At 50.5% G+C, this 19,927-nt stretch overlaps 1 protein-coding gene across 4 annotated transcripts in view; it reads left to right on the forward strand.

Moving 5' to 3' along the window:
• Nucleotides 1-6,393: 6,393 nt before the first annotated feature.
• LOC128832755 (gamma-glutamyl hydrolase-like) overlaps nucleotides 6,394-19,927 on the forward strand; it is a 32,987-nt gene continuing 19,453 nt past the window's right edge. Inside the window, exons 1-3 of one of the 4 annotated variants that reach the window (XM_054020343.1) lie at nucleotides 6,394-6,545; nucleotides 16,317-16,500; nucleotides 18,665-18,779. In XM_054020343.1, coding sequence (XP_053876318.1) covers nucleotides 16,374-16,500; nucleotides 18,665-18,779 — 242 coding nt within the window. In that variant the 5' untranslated portion in view covers nucleotides 6,394-6,545; nucleotides 16,317-16,373. Of the gene's footprint in view, nucleotides 6,546-6,893; nucleotides 6,975-7,059; nucleotides 7,130-7,197; nucleotides 7,220-16,316; nucleotides 16,501-18,664; nucleotides 18,780-19,927 lie in introns of those variants that run through there. The other 3 variants (XM_054020344.1, XM_054020345.1, XM_054020346.1) reach the window with 3 other exon arrangements.

A 19,927-nucleotide genomic window follows, 5' to 3' on the forward strand; every position in this document is an offset into this window, starting at 1 on the left:
AAATGGTATTGCGAATGCATTTCAGGTATTGGCACCTCTACTGTGGTGCGGGTGTGATTTACTTTTCTCATGGGACTCTTATTTGGTTTTTAATGGTTACGCCTATTTTATCACAACAGAGTGAACTGTACTTAGGAGTAATTTGATTTGGGTCTTACCTCACCAGTGAGTTTTGTAAGATGGGTGGAAGGGCTATTATTTTACACCCACAGAAGGAAGAGGAGGAACTTTGAATTGCCAAGTACACACATCTTCTTCCACTGTGATTGAAGCAGGAGTGCCTCTTTAAAATACTAGCTTTCTATAAAATGCTGATATAATTTGCTACTGACTGTCAGCACACTGTAAAGTAAATTCTTTTTATAATTTTGTACATCTTATAATACCTTTGTATTAAAAAAGAAGTAAACTTAATATAACATTCTAGATGGATCATTCAGTCTTGTTTGTCTGTCTGTCTTAACTTTTTATTAAGAAAAATTTACAATTAAAGATTAACATACTATGTCAAACATTGCTTATTATTTAATCAGGATTGGGTTAATATTCAAAGAACCTGGCTAAAGATTCTGGCTTGCTGGCTGGAGAGCTATCCTCCTCCTCTATGTGAAAATGGGTGACCAAATTTCTGAATCCTCTTTTTGATGCTTCTCTTATGTACATACTTCGTGTGAAAGCTTTTGCATTTCCAGAGGAGAAGTCACACTTTTCCAGTAACATTCAATACGAAGTCTTGTTGCTAACAGTAAAAAAGGAAATGAATTTGTTGCTCTGTTTGAAATGTAGAGCCTCTCCTGGAGCATTAAGGAAGCAGGTAAGCTCTGGGAAGCTGGCATTTTGCGATAAGATGAATCTCTTTAATAATCTTCTCCCAAAATCATCTACCTGGGCACAACTACCACATGTGCAAGTATATTCCCCTTTTCCCACAATCCCTCCACTTATTTGTCTGTTTTTAAATGCTCAGGAATTATTATGGAATAGTGTACGCATTCCTTTCACAAGTAGATTCTCTTTCTAGCTATTGCTTGCAATGTTAACAACAAAAGTAGGTTGTCAATACAGGTTCTAGCAAAATGCATATGGAAAACTGAAAAGTCCCCTCCAACTACTGTACTATATTAACTGAGGAATAAAGTTGTCTTTTCAGTTATGGTCCATTCAACTGCCCCTTCAAATGGCATCAAGAAAACAGAGATAACTTCTGCACCCCAAGTGAAGTCATTCAGGTCCCTTAGAAATAAGGTTTGCCTTTCATTGTTTTGTATTTAAAACAAGGTGCTCTGATATACAGACACTCTAAGTCCCTTCTTCACTTACCATAACCTGTGGCAGACCAGGCCCTGTTGACTCCATCTGCAAACTACTTAATATTGTTTCTGGACTCCCCACCTGACTGTTTCTCAGACCAGGAGTCTGCCTTCATTAGAGGTCATAGAGGAATTGTTTGTCAGCACTGTTTTCTGATTAAAAAACGCCAAATATATGTTTCTTGCAGTGGACATATAAAATGATTTAAGTGACACTGCCCAGCGATCACTGTTTTAGATTTTATGATGGTGAAATTTTCAAGGAAGAATTTTTGTGCTTAATACCATTAGAAATCTACACCACAGGAGAGGTCATTTTTGAAAAGGTAAAAAGCTTTTTTGAAGGAGGAAAAAAAAGAGGGCTTAGATCTGCAGAAAATAAATTTGCTTGTTACAGACAGAGGTCCTTCCACGACAAGAAAAGAAAAGGGCTTTGCTTCATGTTTGGCAGTGATACACCCTTCATAAAATATACTTCACTGCATCATTCACTAGACTCTCCTATGTGGCAAGTTGTCTGGGGACTTGAAAAAACAATGGGTATTGTGATGAAATTAATGAACTACACATGCTCAAATTCTAGCTTGCAACACCGTTTCTTTAAAGCTCTTTTAACAAGATGTTTCAGCCAAATACAGTGACCTGTTGCAGCACAGTGACGTTCACTGGTTAAGTAGGGAGCATGTCTTAAAGAGGTTTTGTGTGCTTCAAAAAGAAATAATAGAATTTCTTTCAAACGACAAGATGAACAAAGCTTGCAAGGTCCTGGAATTTATGAATGATTTTCTCTTTATGTCACAGATAGCTTTTCTGTTTGATATTACTGGTCACTTGAATTCCCTCAACTTGCAGTTCCAAGGCCGTACAAGCAGTGTCGGGGATCTGTTTGAAAAAATGTGTGCCTTTCAGACAGTCTTAACATGCAAGATATTGCACTTCTCCATGTTACGGATTGTTGGTAGAGATGAAAATGAGGCAAGAATTCCTAAACAATTAAGGTTTCAGAGTAGCAGCCGTGTTAGTCTGTATCCGCAAAAAGAACAGGAGTGCTTGTTTGTGGCACCTTAGAGACTAACAAATTCATTAGAGCATCAGCTTTCGTGGACTACAGCCCACTTCTTCGGATGCATACAGAGTGGAATATATATCTCCTCAATATTTATTCCACTCTGTATGCATCCGAAGAAGTGGGCTGTAGTCCACGAAAGCTGATGCTCTAATGAATTTGTTAGTCTCTAAGGTGCCACAAGTACTCCTGTTCTTTAAACAATTAAGGCTCCAGAGCTCAGATGTCTTGGAGGCAATATTCAGAAGAGTGGGACTTGGTGATTTCTAAACTCAATATGCTGCCCAGTTTCAGAAGAGTCAGAATCTAGCCCTCTATCTTTTAAAGATCTTTGGATCAACGTACCTCTGTGAATCTGGGTTTTCTACCATGAGCATTATAAAAAAAACAGCACAATTGTCTGATAGATGAGCATCTTCACCGGTACATGTGCCTTGCCCTGACCGCCTACAAAACTCTCTTCATAAAGCTTGCCAGAGATCATCACTGTCACCTCTCCCATTACAGATTATCACAAACACAGGTAGTAATGTTGATTTTTATACTCTGTTAAAAGATAGAAACAATAATACTTATGTTGCAGTCAAGGTCTTTATTAACTGGCAACTGAAGTTTGTTTGTTTTGTCAGCCGTCTGCACAAATGGCTCACCTTTTAAGAATTTTATGACAAATCAGCCCCTAGGTAGATCTAATTGAGTGTCACTGCTTTACGTCCTCTGCCTTGACTGCTACATGCAAGCAAAATTTCACTCTTTCCTAAGTGTAGAAAATTCACATTTCAGCTTGCCTTTCACCACTGCCCTGTCTCTACTCCATCCTCTTCCTCTATGACCTCAGTTGCTTTTGGTACCCTTGATCATACACTCCTGCTTGAAATCTTGTCTTCTCTCAGGTTCCTGTAGGTAGAGACAGAGGGACAGAGACACCCCACCTGAGTGGCGCTGTGACCCCATGTGCAAAGTGTGCCAATCAAATTTGGCTCCCCACTCCTCTGTTTCCATCTACAGAGGGAAGCACGTGTCAAACTTGAGTGATGCTGTAACCGTATGCACCAGGTTGCAATGTCCAGAGTGGAGAGTTGGGCCCAGCCCCTCAGGACAGGAGCCACTGCTGTGAGGGGAGTGTGGGGTGGGTTTGTCATGGACTTGAATTCACTAGACCATGAACACCGTGACCTCCATGCTAAAGTTATAGCTATATCATAGCATCTGTATTGCATGTCCCAACTGCAAAGGGTAAAATGAAATACTTGGTTAAGACGTGTGGTCTGAGTAACCACGATTGCAACAGAAGTAAAGAAGCAGTATATAAAAACCCACAGAATTGTAATCAACTTGAATCAGAATGTAAGCTGAATATCTGTCCTCCGAACTGGGTAAAGTATTAGCCCATTCTATACAGTGCTGATCTATCTTATAAACAGCAGTTGTGCAGAGTTATCTGATGTTTCATTAATCAATAATCTAAATAGAACCTTAATACCGTTAAGAAAGCAATGAACCAGTTGTGCCATTAGGATGAACATTTCTCAGCACTTTCCAGATAAAAGACTGTCTGTGTTTCTTGCTGGACTTCTTTTAATGATTTTCATCTACCACAATGTCAGTGATCTTTCCCTAGACAGGGAATATTAATATTCCATCTCTTTTTCCATGTTTGAAGTCAATCTTTTGGAGGTGGGTTACTTACCTGTTCATAAAGAATTGTACACAAGCTCCTCTAAATTTGGAGTATGGAGTAAATCCAAGATATGGATCCCCACTACACCTGTTGCTATGCGCTTCTTGGCATGAAGCTTCAGTAGAAGGAGACTGGCAGGAGTTTAAAGGCAGAACTGTAGGCACCTCCTCTTGCTGTGCCAAAGCCAACCAGAACAACCTGTTCTGGATACCCAGTGGACAGCTTGGCATTGGTATCTGAATATCTGGAAGGTAAGGTTTTCGCACAGGGCTGCAGAGTCAGACTACAGTAGCTCTTCTATGCTTGCTAGCTGTGGGTTTAGGTGAGATTGTCCAACCCAATGGATAAGGTGCTTTAGGAATGAAGTGATCTGAAAGAGTACAGCTGAACAGTTGGAATTTCCCACGTGGGAAGTGGAGAGGTGTACACGACTGAAGGCCCTAAAATTATATTAGACAATCTTCCCCTGTCTTCGTAATGCAAAACCTTTCACATGAAGTATGTACATAAGAGAAGCATCAAAAAGAGGATTCAGAAATTTGGTCACCCATTTTCGCATACTCAGAGGAGGAGGATGGCTCTCCAGCCTTTAGCCAGAATCTTTAGCCAGGTTCTTTGAATATTAACCTGATCCTGATTAAATAATAAGCAATGTTTGACATAGTATGTTAATCTTTAATTGTAAATTTTTCTTAATAAAAAGTTAAGACAGACAGACAAACAAGACTGCACGATCCACCTAGAATGTTATATTAAGTTTACTACTTTTTTTAATACAAAAGTATTATAAGATGTACAAAATTATAAAAAGGATTTACATTACAGTGTGCTGACAGTCAGTAGCAAATTATATTTGCATCAGCATTTTATAGAAAGCTAGTATTTTAAAGAGGCACTCCTGCTTCAATCACAGTGGAAGAAGATATGTGTACTTGGCAATTCAAAGTTCCTCCTCTTCCTTCTGTGGGTGTAAAATAATAGCCCTTCCACCCATCTTACAAAACTCACTGGTGAGGTAAGACCCAAATCAAATTACTCCTAAGTACAGTTCACTCTGTTGTGATAAAATAGGCGTAACCATTAAAAACCAAATAAGAGTCCCATGAGAAAAGTAAATCACACCCGCACTACAGTAGAGGTGCCAATACCTGCAATGCATTCGCAATACCATTTAACATGAGTTTGGGGTGTTTTTTTTAACTGAATGGTTACAATTTTAGTTCAGCACTCTAGTGTTAAACAAAACTAAAGCCCAGCACCTCTTAAAGCCAAATTTTACTTTCATTCACAGGCATGCGACCCAAATGAAGTAAGTGGGGCTGAATATTTATAATTGAGAATAGATTTTGTTTCTGCCAGGTAAAATAGCTACAGTACAAAGTTTTGTTTTCATAGGAAAGTGCTACATTTTCAGTTAATTCAAACAATTTCTTGATGGAGTTTCTTTCCAAAGATCTAAAATTCAAGCAATATACTAAAGAGCATCAGCTTCCAATTCTCATTAGAAAAACTTTTCCCAGCAGTTTAGAATTTGAGCTGTGTAGCTTAGTGTAGCTGTGCACTGTACAAGTTGCCAAGTGTGGTAATTCTTCTGTTTGCCTATAAACAAGAAGAAATATCTTTTCAAAGTTCCTTTCCCTGAGGCTATTGTGGTATCAGACCGCAAGCTGAATCTCTGACAAGAAAGTATAATGACAAATTCTTTTGATCACAATTTGAAGGTTAAGATGTTTTAAAACTTATCGACTATAGATCAAAGGTGTCCAGGAGAACAAGAAAAATTGTGCACTGGGGGTGAGGAAACAGAGATTCTTATTTCCATGTTGGCTTTGTAGTTTTAAAATGATTCTGTTCATTGGCATTGACACCACCACAACTACCTTTTAAGAGTGCTCTTGCTGCTGCTGAAGCAGCCTGAGCAGTACCATTGATCATCTAATCTTACAGAAGACTTTACTGATTTGTTAATATGGCAGTTCTGCGCTCAGGGGTGGTGAGTTGTATGGGCCCACGGGGCCCGGGCTCCAGCAAATTCAGGGGCCAGGGCCCAGTTCTACCAATGTTCGGGGCCGGGTCTCTCCCCTGGTCCTGCCTCCTGCCCCGGCGCCTCCCCTAGAGCGTCCTCCTGCCCCTGGCTGCCGCTCCCACATGCCTCCTCCACCAAGCATCTCCTCCCCGGAGCGTCCCTGCCTGCCTGCCCTGGGCAGTGGATGGCTGCCCCCTGCAGCTCCGCTCTGCGCTCCCTCGGTGGCCACTGCCGGCTACAAGGGAGCGGCGCGCGCCAGGGGCAGGGCCGGCCTTTGACCAGGGTGATAAGAGCAGTTGCCCAGTGCGATGTACTGATGGGGCCGCGTTTGATATGTCCCACGTGACCCTTACCTGCGACCAGCCAGCTGGGTTTAAGGAGGGGAAGCACTCCTGCCAGCCCAGCCACGGTCAGGGAGGGAGAGAAAAAAAACCACACACCCAAGCTGCAGCTCACTCTCAGGTAACTCCTCTGGTGGGAGTAGCAGCAAAGGTGGGTGCCCGGGGGGCTCCCCACTTTCCCGGCACACGGGGATTGGGTGGGGCAGGCTGTGCTGTGTCCCAACCTGATGTCTGGGATGCGCATGCGCGGCTGAGGTTGGTGCAGGGAGGGGGGTTGAAGGAGGAGTGTGCGTGCAGCTTGTGTCTGTGTGTTCCGGCTGATAGGGGGCTTGGAGGCGCAGCCCCGCTCTCTGGTTGTGTGTTAGTGTAGAGCAGGTCTAGGTCCCCCCACCCCCCTCCTTCTCTTCCTCTTCCCCTTCCCCACTACGAGCCCCACTTGTCTTTCCCCTGGTACTGCCAGCAGGAGTGGAGCGAACATTGTGAGCACCACGCTAACCAGGAGCGCTGCTGCAGCCTGCCTGCTCCCCTCCCATCCCTTCCCTGCAGAGAGGTGACACATGGGGGGGGGGGGGAGGGAGAGGGGAAGCATGCACTGGGTCACATTATCCCTCCCCAATTTTCTGCCAGGGTTTTCCCTTGCCTGCTGAGCTCTCCTCCTCCCGCGCCCCCCCTTGCTGGAGGCAGCCTGGGACCAGGAGGGGAAAGGTAAACAAGCAGCAGGGACACCAAACAGCTGGGAGCCTGAGAGCAGTAGAGAGGAAGGGCTGCTGCTTCCGGTCTGCAGGGAGAGGATAGGTAGGGGAGGAAGGAAGGAACAGCTGCTTTCCCATAGGGGAACTGAGGGCAAAGGGTAGGGCTGGGCTGTCTGGGGAGGGGGGTATGACACTCAAGCTGTTGGGGGGGAACCTTTAAATTGTGCCCCCACCCCATCAGCAGCTGAAGGTCCTGTCCTCCCCACTCCCCTGGCTCAGAAGGGACTCGCTTAGTCCCGGGGGGCTGCTGCTGCCTCCCCAGAGTCAGGCAGGCGGGTGCATAGGAGATAAATGAGTGTGACTGAGATCAGCTCCCCCATGTGCCTCCTCCCCTCCCACCCCCATCTGAACAGGAGTGGGAATGGGAGTCACAGTGGGTCGTGTCTGCCTGTCTGATGTGACCCTGAAACCCATTCTTTCCTTCAGTCCCTGATTGCTTACCCACACCCGCAGGCTCTCTTTTTTGAACGGTTTCCGTTTCCACTACAAGTCGTACTGTAGTGAGTCGGTGTGGCTCCCCTCCTGTCCAGAAGAGGGAGCCCACGTGCCGGCACCAGAGTGGGTGGGACCACCACCGCCTGTCCCCGCCCCCCGGAAGTCAAGGGGCGGGACAGGAAGTATAAAGGCCGGCCGCCAGAGTTCAGTTGGAGCCCAGCCACCGCAGGGAGCAGACGTGCGGCCGGGAGCTCCTGCCCAGGAGACCGTTGAAGACCGGGGCTTGGACCCTGGCTGGCCTGAGCTACCCCGGGCCCGCTACGAAGAGGAGCCGCCGGAGCCCGCTCACGCCCGCCACTGGGAGAACCCCTGGGAACCGGACCCCACTAACCCTGAGGGTGAGACTGGACCCGAACCCCTCCGCCCCTGCTGCTACCCAGAGGAGCCGCCTGGGGACCGTTGGCCTGACTTCCCGGCAGAGCTACCGGACCTGCCACCGAGCCCCGGCCCAGAGGAGCCCATGCAGGTGGATTGGCCTGAGCCCGGCGCGACGAGCGAGGTAGGATCTGAGGGGGATCACGGAAGTGGCCCGGGGATAGCCGACCCCGGTCCGGCTGCAACTGAGTGTGAGCCTATGTCAGTGTGTTGCGGTCTGGATACCCCACTGACCAGCAGCGGCAGCAACCGCTGTTAGGGCCCCGGGCTGGAACGCAGTGGAGTGGGTGGGCCTGCGTTCCCCCCTGCCACCCCCTGCACGGGTGGCAGGCTTCCCCCTCACCCAACGCTCGGCTACAGCAAGCCTAGGCGTACCTTTAAACTACTTGCTCGCTCAGCCCCTGCAACAAGGGCCTGAGCCTTACTGTGTTTGCCCCGCCCTGATCCAGGGCCTGGGCTTTGAACTATTTGCTCGCTCAGCCCCTGCAAACAAGGGCCTGAGCCTAACTGTGTTTGCCCCGCCCTGATCCAGGGCCTGGGCTCTGAACTATTTGCTCGCTCAGCCCCTGCAAACAAGGGCCTGAGCCTAACTGTGTTTGCCCCGCCCTGATCCAGGGCCTGGGCTCTGAACTATTCGCTCGCTCAGCCCCTGCAGTCAAGGGCCTGAGCTTTAACTGTGGTTGCTCCGACTCTGCACTAAAGAGCCGGAGTTTCGGGACTAACTGACTACTTGTTCCCACAGTAGTGAGTCGGTGTGGCTCCCCTCCTGTCCAGAAGGGTCGAGCCCCGGCTAGGACCTACTACATTTGGCGCCCAACGTGGGGCACGAGCCCCTGCCCCTGTGAGAAGGGGCTAGAGGGGGAGTGGCAGTTGCCCCCCCCGTTCTAAGGAATGGATATGGAGCGGCTGTTTCAGCTGCTCACGGAGAGCCAGGAGCGGCAGCAGACGGCCCAGCTGCAGCAGCAACAGCAACAGCAGGCCGCTCAGCTCGCACAGCAACAACAGCGAGATGCCGCCCAACTCCAGTTGCAGCAGGAGCAGCACACAGCCCAGCTCGAGCAGCAGCAACAGCTGGTGCGGCAGTTGGGAGTCCAGCTGCAGCAGCTGCTGGTCACGCTCCCTCGCCCCGCGGCGGGGCCGGCGGGGGAGGCTGCGGAGATGCCACGGTTAGCTGCCCCCCTTCGCTTGACAAAGATGAGCCCAGACGACGACCCGGAGGCATTCCTGGTCACGTTCGAGCGGGTAGCCCTCGTCGCCGGGTGGCCCAGGGACCAGTGGGCTACCCTCTTAGCCCCTACCTGACGGGGGCGGCCCAGGTGGCCTATCGTGGATTGGCGGCTGAGGAAGCACGGGACTACGACCTGGTGAAGGCCGCGATATTGGACGCCCTCGACGTCAGTCCCGAGACTTTCCGACAAAGGTTTCGGGGCCAGACTCACCCCACCGGGGCCCGACCGCGGGTGGTGGCCCAAACCCTGAAAGAAGCTTGCCGACGGTGGCTACAGCCCGGCACCCGGACGGCGGAGGAGGTAACCGAGCAGGTGGTGATAGAACAGTTCGTGCACACCCTACCCTCCCGAGGGCGCGCCTGGGTGCTTTGCCACCGGCCGACGACGCTGGCCCAGGCAGTGTCACTAATGGAGGACTTCCTAGCCGCCGAAGATGCAGTAGGGCCCACCTTCCGCCGGCCCGGGCCCGAACCAGTCCGCGGCGAAAAGAAAGGGGAAACCCCGAGCGGACCACGACACCCCGCACCGAGGCCCGACCCCCGCCGCGAGATCCGGACCCGGCACGCAGACCCGGCGCCTCGGACCGGACCAGTGGCCCCGGGCCAGGGGCCCCCAAGGGCTCGGCGAAGCCCCCCCCGGAGCCCAAGCCGAGAAGGCCCCCGGAGCAGACGACCGGAACTCGGACCCTGCTTCAGTTGTGGGAAGATGGGGCACCTCCGGCGAGACTGTCCGGAGATGGACTGCAGCTATGGGCAAGTGTGGGCGGGCCACACTCGAGCCAGGCCGGCCATGAACCCCAAGCTGACCATCCCGGCGGCCGTCGGAGGACGGACGACGCGGGCCTTGATCGACTCAGGGTGTGGTCAGACGTTGGTCCGTAAGGACCTGGTACCGCCGGGTGAGACCCGCCTAGGATCTATTCATCTACAATGTATCCATGGGGATGTCCGACCATACCCCAGCGCCCGGGTCCCCCTAACCATCGCGGGGATCACCCGACACCTGGTGGTTGGGGTAGCTCCCCATCTTGCATATCCTGTGATCCTCGGTCGGGACTGGCCGGCCTTTGAGGAAGTCCTACGGTCCACGCCGGTCCTGGGGGCTGATCGGTTGGGGCCCTCCTCAGAGGACCCCGAGCAGGGTCCGGCGACCGAGATAGACGACACGGACGCAGCGGGACCGCCACCAGAGCCGGCCCCTCAGCCCCGCTTCGATACCGATTTCTGTCGGGACCAGCGAGAGGATCCCACCCTTAGCCGCTTCTACGAGCAGCTCGCGGCAGTAGATGGGAGTGTTGTGGACCCCCAGCGGGCCACCCTGTGGCCCCATTTTGAGCTACGCCGGGACCGGCTCTACCGCCTGGACCGTGACCCCCGCACCCAGGAGCCGCAAACCCAACTGTTAGTGCCCCTGTGTCACCGGCGGGCGGTAATGAAGTTGGCCCACGATGTGCCAGCCGCCGGGCACCTGGGGCGAGAGAAGACCCTCGCTCGAATCCTGGCGCGCTTCTTTTGGCCAGGAATCTCTCAGGAGGTGAAAGAATATTGCGCCTCCTGCCCAGAGTGTCAGAGGGTCGCCCCGCCCGGGATCCCCAAGGCGCCCCTGGTCCCCATGCCAGTGATGGAGACACCCTTTGAACGGGTCGCCATGGACCTCGTGGGCCCCCTCCCAAAGAGTGCCGCGGGGTTTCAATACATCCTGGTCTTGGTGGACTATGCCTCTCGGTTCCCCGAAGCTATCCCCCTACGAAGCATTACCGCCCGGTCTATCGCGGGGGAATTGCTGAAAATCTTCGCCCGAGTAGGACTGCCTAGAGAAATACTGACCGACCAAGGAACGAACTTCACGTCCCAATTGTTGCGACAGGTATGTGCCCTCTTAGGCATCAAACAACTCCGGACGTCCGTGTACCACCCGCAGACGGACGGGTTGGTGGAGCGGTTTAACCGCACTTTGAAAAGCATGTTGCGGAAATTCCCCGCAGAGGACCTCCGCCACTGGGACCAATTCCTTCCACCCTTATTGCTAGCCATCCGAGAAGTCCCGCAGACCTCAACAAAATTCTCCCCTTTCGAGCTGCTGTATGGACGCAGACCGCGGGGCCTCCTAGACCTGATGAGGGAGACCTGGGAACAGTCAGCGTCCCCAGCCCAGGGCCTCCTGAAATATGTCATCCAGTTACAGGAGTACCTTGCCCAGGCCGGAGCCCTGGCCCGCGAAAATTTAAAGACAGCGCAGGAACGGCAGAAACGGACCTACGATCAGGGAGCCCAAGTCCGGGAGTTCCAACCAGGAGACCGTGTCCTACTCCTCCTCCCGTCTAGTGAGTCAAAATTGTTAGCCCGGTGGCAGGGACCTTACGAAGTTGTGCGTAAGGTCGGTCCCGTCACCTACGAGGTGCGGCAACCGGACAAGCGGAAGGAAACCCAGCGGTACCACGTCAACTTGCTGAAACGGTGGCAGGACAGGGAGGGCCTCTTAATCAACCCATGCCCGCCCGAGCCGGAATTGGGACCCCAGGTACCCTCGACGGATGACCCCCCGGCACCCCAATTGGGACAATCGCTCACGGAAGAGCAATGTAAACAGACTAACTGCCTGCTGAAAACCTTCAAGCGAACCTTCACGGCCGTACCGGGCCATACGTCCCTGGTCAAACACTCCATCCAGACCGAGCCGGGAAAGGTGGTTCGAGAAACGACCCGGCCCCTGCCCTATCGGATGCGGGGTGCGGTCGAGGAGGAAGTAAAAGCCATGCTGGCTCTGGGCGTCATCGAACCGTCGCAGAGCGAGTGGCGTAGTCCGGTGGTCCTGGTGCCCAAACCGGACGGTACCCGCCGCTTCTGCATTGACTTTCGGAGGGTAAACGCCATCTCGCGCTTCGACGCCTACCCGATGCCCCGTGTAGACGAGTTACTGGGCCGCCTGGGGGAGGCCCAGTATATCACCACTTTGGATCTTAGCAAAGGCTACTGGCAGATCCCCCTCGAGGAGACCTCAAAAGAGAAGACCGCCTTTGCCACTCCAACGGGGCTGTACCAATTCACACGGATGCCATTCGGTCTCCATGGAGCCCCAGCCACCTTCCAGCGGCTGATGGACAAACTTCTGCAGCCCCATCAGGACTATGCGGCGGCGTACATAGACGACGTGGTCATCTATAGCCGCGGCTGGGAGGATCATCTGCCCCGGGTTGCGGCGGTCCTAAGGTCCCTAAGACAGGCGGGCCTGACCGCCAACCCCAAAAAGTGCCGGATTGCCTGGCAAGAGACCAACTATCTCGGCTATACCGTCGGGGGCGGACGGGTCAAGCCCCTTGTCGGGAAAGTCCAGGCCCTCCTGGACTGTCCCACCCCATCGACCAAACGGCACGTTCGGCAGTTCCTGGGCCTCGTCGGGTATTACAGACGGTTCATCCCCCAGTTCGCGACCATCGCAGCACCCTTAACTGGGCTTCTGACGAAGGACAGCCCCCGGCAGGTACGATGGTCCCCCGAGTGTGAAGCGGCCTTCCGGACACTGCAGAAGTGCCTCTGCCAGGAACCGGTTCTCTATAGCCCAGACTTTAAACGCCCATTCATCCTGCAGACGGACGCCTCTGGCGTAGGATTAGGGGCAGTCCTGTCCCAAGAAGTGGAGGGAAAGGACCACCCCGTAGTATATCTCAGCCGGAAGCTGTTCCCCCGTGAGAGGAATTACGCCGTGGTGGAAAAAGAGGCCCTCGCGGTGAAGTGGGCCTGCGATGCCCTGCGCTTCTACCTCCTCGGGGCCCCGTTCACCCTCGTCACAGACCACGCCCCCCTCCGGTGGCTAATGCGGATGAAAGATAATAATGCCCGCATTATGCGGTGGTACCTCGCTTTACAACCCTACGCATTTACGGTCCAGCATCGAGCTGGTAAGGACCATACGAATGCGGACTTCCTATCCCGCATAGGGGAGATGGGAGGACCTGGCCCCGACAGGCGGGAGCCAGTCTTAAGGGGGGGGGTGTGTAGTGAGTCGGTGTGGCTCCCCTCCTGTCCAGAAGAGGGAGCCCACGTGCCGGCACCAGAGTGGGTGGGACCACCACCGCCTGTCCCCGCCCCCCGGAAGTCAAGGGGCGGGACAGGAAGTATAAAGGCCGGCCGCCAGAGCTCAGTTGGAGCCCAGCCACCGCAGGGAGCAGACGTGCGGCCGGGAGCTCCTGCCCAGGAGACCGTTGAAGACCGGGGCTTGGACCCTGGCTGGCCTGAGCTACCCCGGGCCCGCTACGAAGAGGAGCCGCCGGAGCCCGCTCACGCCCGCCACTGGGAGAACCCCTGGGAACCGGACCCCACTAACCCTGAGGGTGAGACTGGACCCGAACCCCTCCGCCCCTGCTGCTACCCAGAGGAGCCGCCTGGGGACCGTTGGCCTGACTTCCCGGCAGAGCTACCGGACCTGCCACCGAGCCCCGGCCCAGAGGAGCCCATGCAGGTGGATTGGCCTGAGCCCGGCGCGACGAGCGAGGTAGGATCTGAGGGGGATCACGGAAGTGGCCCGGGGATAGCCGACCCCGGTCCGGCTGCAACTGAGTGTGAGCCTATGTCAGTGTGTTGCGGTCTGGATACCCCACTGACCAGCAGCGGCAGCAACCGCTGTTAGGGCCCCGGGCTGGAACGCAGTGGAGTGGGTGGGCCTGCGTTCCCCCCTGCCACCCCCTGCACGGGTGGCAGGCTTCCCCCTCACCCAACGCTCGGCTACAGCAAGCCTAGGCGTACCTTTAAACTACTTGCTCGCTCAGCCCCTGCAACAAGGGCCTGAGCCTTACTGTGTTTGCCCCGCCCTGATCCAGGGCCTGGGCTTTGAACTATTTGCTCGCTCAGCCCCTGCAACAAGGGCCTGAGCCTTACTGTGTTTGCCCCGCCCTGATCCAGGGCCTGGGCTTTGAACTATTTGCTCGCTCAGCCCCTGCAACAAGGGCCTGAGCCTAACTGTGTTTGCCCCGCCCTGATCCAGGGCCTGGGCTCTGAACTATTTGCTCGCTCAGCCCCTGCAAACAAGGGCCTGAGCCTAACTGTGTTTGCCCCGCCCTGATCCAGGGCCTGGGCTCTGAACTATTTGCTCGCTCAGCCCCTGCAAACAAGGGCCTGAGCTTTAACTGTGTTTGCCCCGCCCTGATCCAGGGCCTGGGCTCTGAACTATTCGCTCGCTCAGCCCCTGCAGTCAAGGGCCTGAGCTTTAACTGTGGTTGCTCCGACTCTGCACTAAAGAGCCGGAGTTTCGGGACTAACTGACTACTTGTTCCCACAGTAGTGAGTCGGTGTGGCTCCCCTCCTGTCCGGAAGGGTCGAGCCCCGGCTAGGACCTACTACACGTACTTAACAGTATACAGAAATTCCTTGGGGCAGGGCCTTGTCTAAACTGTTGGGCACAGTGTGGTGTACATTTCTATATTGCATCAAGATTAAGAATAAGGAAACTCCTTTCTTTACTCCCATCTTAATCCCATATCCTGAAAATGTCATTCCTCCTCTGGAAGTCACTCAGGTTCCTGCTGTTAGTGTGAGGATGGAACTGAGGATAATGTGTGATTGTTGTGATCTACATTTCAATCAGGCCCTTAAACTGAGAAATAACTCTATTGGGATTATAGGCTCTGCCCCATCTGCCCCTACTCCCCACACACTTCAATTTTGCTGCTCTGGTTTATAAATAGGCTTGGTAGAATGCACTTTTTATTTTTTTTTTTTATAACTTCGATGTGTAATATAAATGGTTTATTTTTAAGCTTTTTTGTCTTTTTATAATTTTTTATTTTCACAGTTGTGGGAAATTATGGGTGGGAGGTCAGATAATTTTTTAATGACAGCAAAAGTTGAATTCAAAGAGTTCAAGCTTTAAAGCTATTAAAACACAAACAGAGAGACCAGGTGTGTGAGGTAATATCTTTGTTTGGACTAACTTTGGTTAGTGAAAGAAATAAGTTCTTTTGAGCTTCACAGACCTGGAGATGAGCTCTGCAGGGTTTGAAAGCTTGTCTTTTTCATCAAAGTCGGTCCAATTAAAGATATTAACTCACCCACACTGTGGCTCTCATATCCAGGTACCAACATGATTACAACAAAACAGCAAAAACCACTAAGTGTCAATATCACACGTCAAGATATAAAAACTAAATATCCTAAAACCAGAAAGGATTTGTTGATTTAACTATCAATTCACTAGTCCATTTGTAACAAGCTAAATTAAGAAATTTATATCACTGAATTTTGACTCTAACAAGTTCTCAAGCAGCATTTTTTTTCTTGCTTTCCCTATATGTAAATAATTTAATTATTACTGATGGAAATATTTGTGGATTTGTGTGTGTACAGAGCAATCAATAGCTAATTTCTAAGTTATCCGCAAAAAAAACTAAAGTTTTCACTGCAGCCCCCCACCCCCTTATAGTGAAAGTACTATGTATTTAAACTCAAAGGGCACCAAAATACAAGTTCGCCCAGGGCACCATTTTCCTTAAGGCTGGCCCTGGTGGCTGTTGCGCCGGCAGGGGGGTGGAGGGAGGAGGCGCATGGCAGCCTCCCCCTGGCAGGTGACTTCGAGTCAACTCCAAAGGGTGCGGGGGGGCTTATCCTGGCTGGACCTCCTGAGCAGCAGCTGGGGGGGGGCTTGGGTGAGTATTGTGCTGGGGGGGGGAGTCGGGGGGGGAGACCCCCACCTCCGGAGTTCGCTGCTGCCAGCAGGGAGAGGACTGGGGGGGGGGGGGGGAGTCCTCCTCTCGGGCTTCCTGCCCCAGGGCAGCCTGCCTGCTGCACCCCAAACGCCTCATCCCCGGCCCAGCCCCAGGCCTCACACCCCCTCCCACACCCCAACCCTCTGTCCCATCCCAGAGCCCCACCTAGCACCCAAACTCCATCCCAGAGCCTGCACCCCAAAACCCCTCCACACCCAAACTCCCTCCTAGAGCCATAGGCAGGGGTGTGTGTGTGTGTGTGGTGGGGGGGGGGCGGGACTTGGATCCGTTCTGGGCACCACCCAAAATTATACAAACCCGCTAACCCTGTGCTGTGTGCTCAGGACACACACACCTGTAGAGCTCACAGAGGACAAGAACTGGGCTGTGAGTGAGGGACCATGCTGAGTTACCCATGGCTACAGTCCTCACTGGGCACCTTCCTTCTACTCCTGCTCTGCTGCGATGCTCTGGCCTTGGTTGTGCTGCAGAACAATCTGAGGAACAGCAATGAGAGACCCATCATTGGTAAGAAGAGGAGCGACAAGGGTGGAGGAGAATGCAGGCAGAGGGAGGGCACGGAGGCATCTTGACACCCCTGCTACTGAGTGTGACAGAGGTGTGATTGTGTGTATGCACTGGTGTACAGAGGCAGGTTGAGCAATGCACACCCTTGTAACCAGGAGGGAGAAAGGGAGCAGAGGGTGGTTAGGGCAGATGTTGACACAGGAGGGTCAGTTGGAGGAATGCATTAAAATAAGGTAAAAATACCTTCTCCTTCCTCCAAAACCCCTCCCGCTCCATACCTCCAACACCTCTGTGGGGTGTTGACATCCTGAGTATAAAGCTTCATTGTGTCAATAAAGAGCCATCTTCTCACTGTTTGAACTACTCACCTGTTATGATGATGTCTGCCTCTGTAATAACGGTAAAGCTTGCACTTATCCATCAGGGATAAGTTTTTATTTTCTCTATCTAAGGCCTTGTCTACACTACAGGGGAAATTCGATCTATGTTACACAATTTGAGTTACGTGAATAGCGTAACTCAAATCAACGTAGGTTAGATCTATTTACCGCGGGGTCCACACTACGCGATGTCAACTGAGACCCTCTCCCGTCAACTCCCCCTACTCTTCTCGATCCAGTGGAGTACAGGAGTCAATAGGAGAGCGATCTGCAGTCGATTTATTGGGTCTTCACTAGACCCACTAAATCAATCGCTGTTCGTTGATCCCCCCCCCCCGTAAGTGTAGTCAAGCCCTAATGCTCTCTCCCAGATTGCCCCCCCCCTTAGGTAAGGACGTACAATTATCTCCATTTTACAGATGGGGAATTGAGGCACAGAGTCATTCAAGATTCTAGATCTGTTTCACATCTTTTCAGAAAAGCTCATCTGTGCCTTTTGAAATAAGAACAGGTATTGATTTTTTTTAAAAAGAATCAATTTTTTTCAGAGCTGGTTTGTTTGTTATGAGTTCTTGTCAATATCTCAGTGAGTTTTGCTTTCAATATCTAAAGTAAATAGTGAGCAAAAGACAGGCTGGAGTCAGACGTCCATATAAAAGTTAATGGAGCTAGTAGATCAGTTTACACAACCTGAGGATCTGGCCTGGTGTTTTGGATAACACAGTGTGGGGTTCACAGGTTTTCACAAGCTGTAATACAGTGAGTCATGTGGCACAGTTACACAACAGTCTAGAAAAAGTTCTAATGAAGAATTTAGAAAATATCCAACTATCATTGTGTAAATTTTCATAACAAGATATTGTCTAAGGCCCAAATCATGCAAACATACATGTGCTTAATTTAAATCACATAAGTAGTCCTGGTTTCATTCATTTCATTCACTACTCACATATTTAAAGTTAAATTCATGCGTAACTGTTTGAAGGATTAGGGCCTAAGACAGTATTAGTTCTAGAATTCAAATAGACATTATTGTAGGTTTTCATATGGCTAATATTTAAGATACGGTTTTAATATCTCAGTTAGGTATTTTTGAATTTTGAAAATAGAAACCGTCCACAAAAAGGTAAAAATGGAAAATTCTAAAATATTGCCTGCCAAAATAACTTGCAACAGATTCATTGGGCATGCAGTAAGTAATATATATGGTCTGTCACCTCACCTCTGATACATATAACTGTGGTCCCAATCTTGCAATCCAATCTGAGTGGGCAGACTCCTGAACTAATACGGGATTCTGTTAATTCTTTGTGACTGTGTGAGACCAGGGTCCAACTACAGGGTTTAGGCTGTGGGCCCAGGGCATTTGATTTTAAAATCTTTGGAAATGGCATCTTGCATTAAAGTGCTCTGCTGGCCAATAATGTTAAACAAATAATGGTATATTAGAGACACTTTATTTAAGCTCTAAATAAATTTAAATATAGAAAATATATTTAAAGAAAGTTGTGGCACTAATCAGAATAATAAAGCAGGGAATTTAAAGTTCACACTGTTGAAATGCTTTTATTTGACACCATATTGCTAGGCAAGCTCGTTTACTTATTTTTCCAATTTTCTCATAGTTCATTGTACATGATTAGATATAACACTACTTAATGTGATTTATGTCTCAAATCAGTTAGCGAAGGTAATGGGAGATTTTGATTTAATTTGCCGCGTTCTGGACTATATTTATTGCAATTTGTATAGCACCAATCGACTCTCTTTTCTGGTCCCTTTAGGGATATTGGCACAGGAAAGTCTCTCTAAAACATTTCGTAAGTATGGAAAATCCTACATTGCTGCTTCATATGTGAAGTTTATAGAATCTGCTGGTGCACGAGTTGTGCCAATAAGGTAGGCTCCCTTATAGAAGTGGGTGGTAATTCCTGGATTTGTACTGCATAAGGGCCTAACCGAGAAAGGTTCTGGATGCAAAAGTGCTGAGTCACTCTGTACTTTCAACTCCCCACAGACTATAGAAGGAGCACAGCATTTTGCAAGATCTCTAGGAATGGAGGCTAGACTCACAGCAAGCTGGTGTCTGCCAATGCAATGTATTAAAAGTGTTTCTTCATCTTCAGACTTAACATATGTACCAGTTGCTAGCTGTGGTCTGTGAAGTTTCCAAATACATGCTATTTCAGGGCCATATACACCTCTACCCCGATATAACACAAATTCGGATATAACGCGGTAAAGCAGTGCTCCGGGGGGGGGGAGGGGGGAGAGGGGCTGTGCATTCCGGTGGATCAAAGCAAGTTCGATATAATGCAGTTTCACCTATAACGCGGTAAGATTTTTTGGCTCCCGAGGACAGCGTTATATCGAGGTAGAGGGGTATTGCCATGTGTACATAAATAATGCTAGGATTCAGGGAATGGAGGGAGACTGTCACTAGTGCTTGAAGTGTCCAGATCTGATTCCTCTCATACTCTGGCTCACTAACTACTAGCACAAAGAGCTCTATATCTTGCAACTATTCCAGGTACAGGATCAAAGTAACATTCTGGCTTATACAGGCAATAGGCTGATGCCAGAAGAGCACTTCTTGGCCAAGAGTAAAATATAAAACGATAACCGCAAATACAATGTTAGTAGGAATTAAAATAGTACCTAGATGTCGCTACAAAACAAAAATCACAAAAGTTTCAACCATGCACGAAATCTCTCTTCATAGCTGATGTTTTGAGGATCCCATTGGTCTTCCCCAGCTTTCTGAATCTCCCTGGGACTTTGATCTGAGAACCTAAGGCAAAACATGCTCCTTGTCCATAGAGCCTGGCTCTTAACTAAAAAGGTGGCTGGGGCAAATTGAGAAAGCTAGGACTGTGAATGTGGCAGAGGGTAGCCTGAGCGTGTGTGTAGCAAGCAAGTGGGGCAATTCTGACCTTGCTGACACAGGTGTAAATTAAGAGTAACTCTACTGAAGTCAGTGAAGTGTAAAACCAGTGTGAGAAAGGAATAAGATCTCATGTATCTAAAGCACTGTTAATAATATATTG

The sequence above is a fragment of the Malaclemys terrapin genome, chromosome 2 (genome assembly GCF_027887155.1).
Source record: "Malaclemys terrapin pileata isolate rMalTer1 chromosome 2, rMalTer1.hap1, whole genome shotgun sequence".
Taxonomy (NCBI): Eukaryota; Metazoa; Chordata; order Testudines; family Emydidae; genus Malaclemys; species Malaclemys terrapin.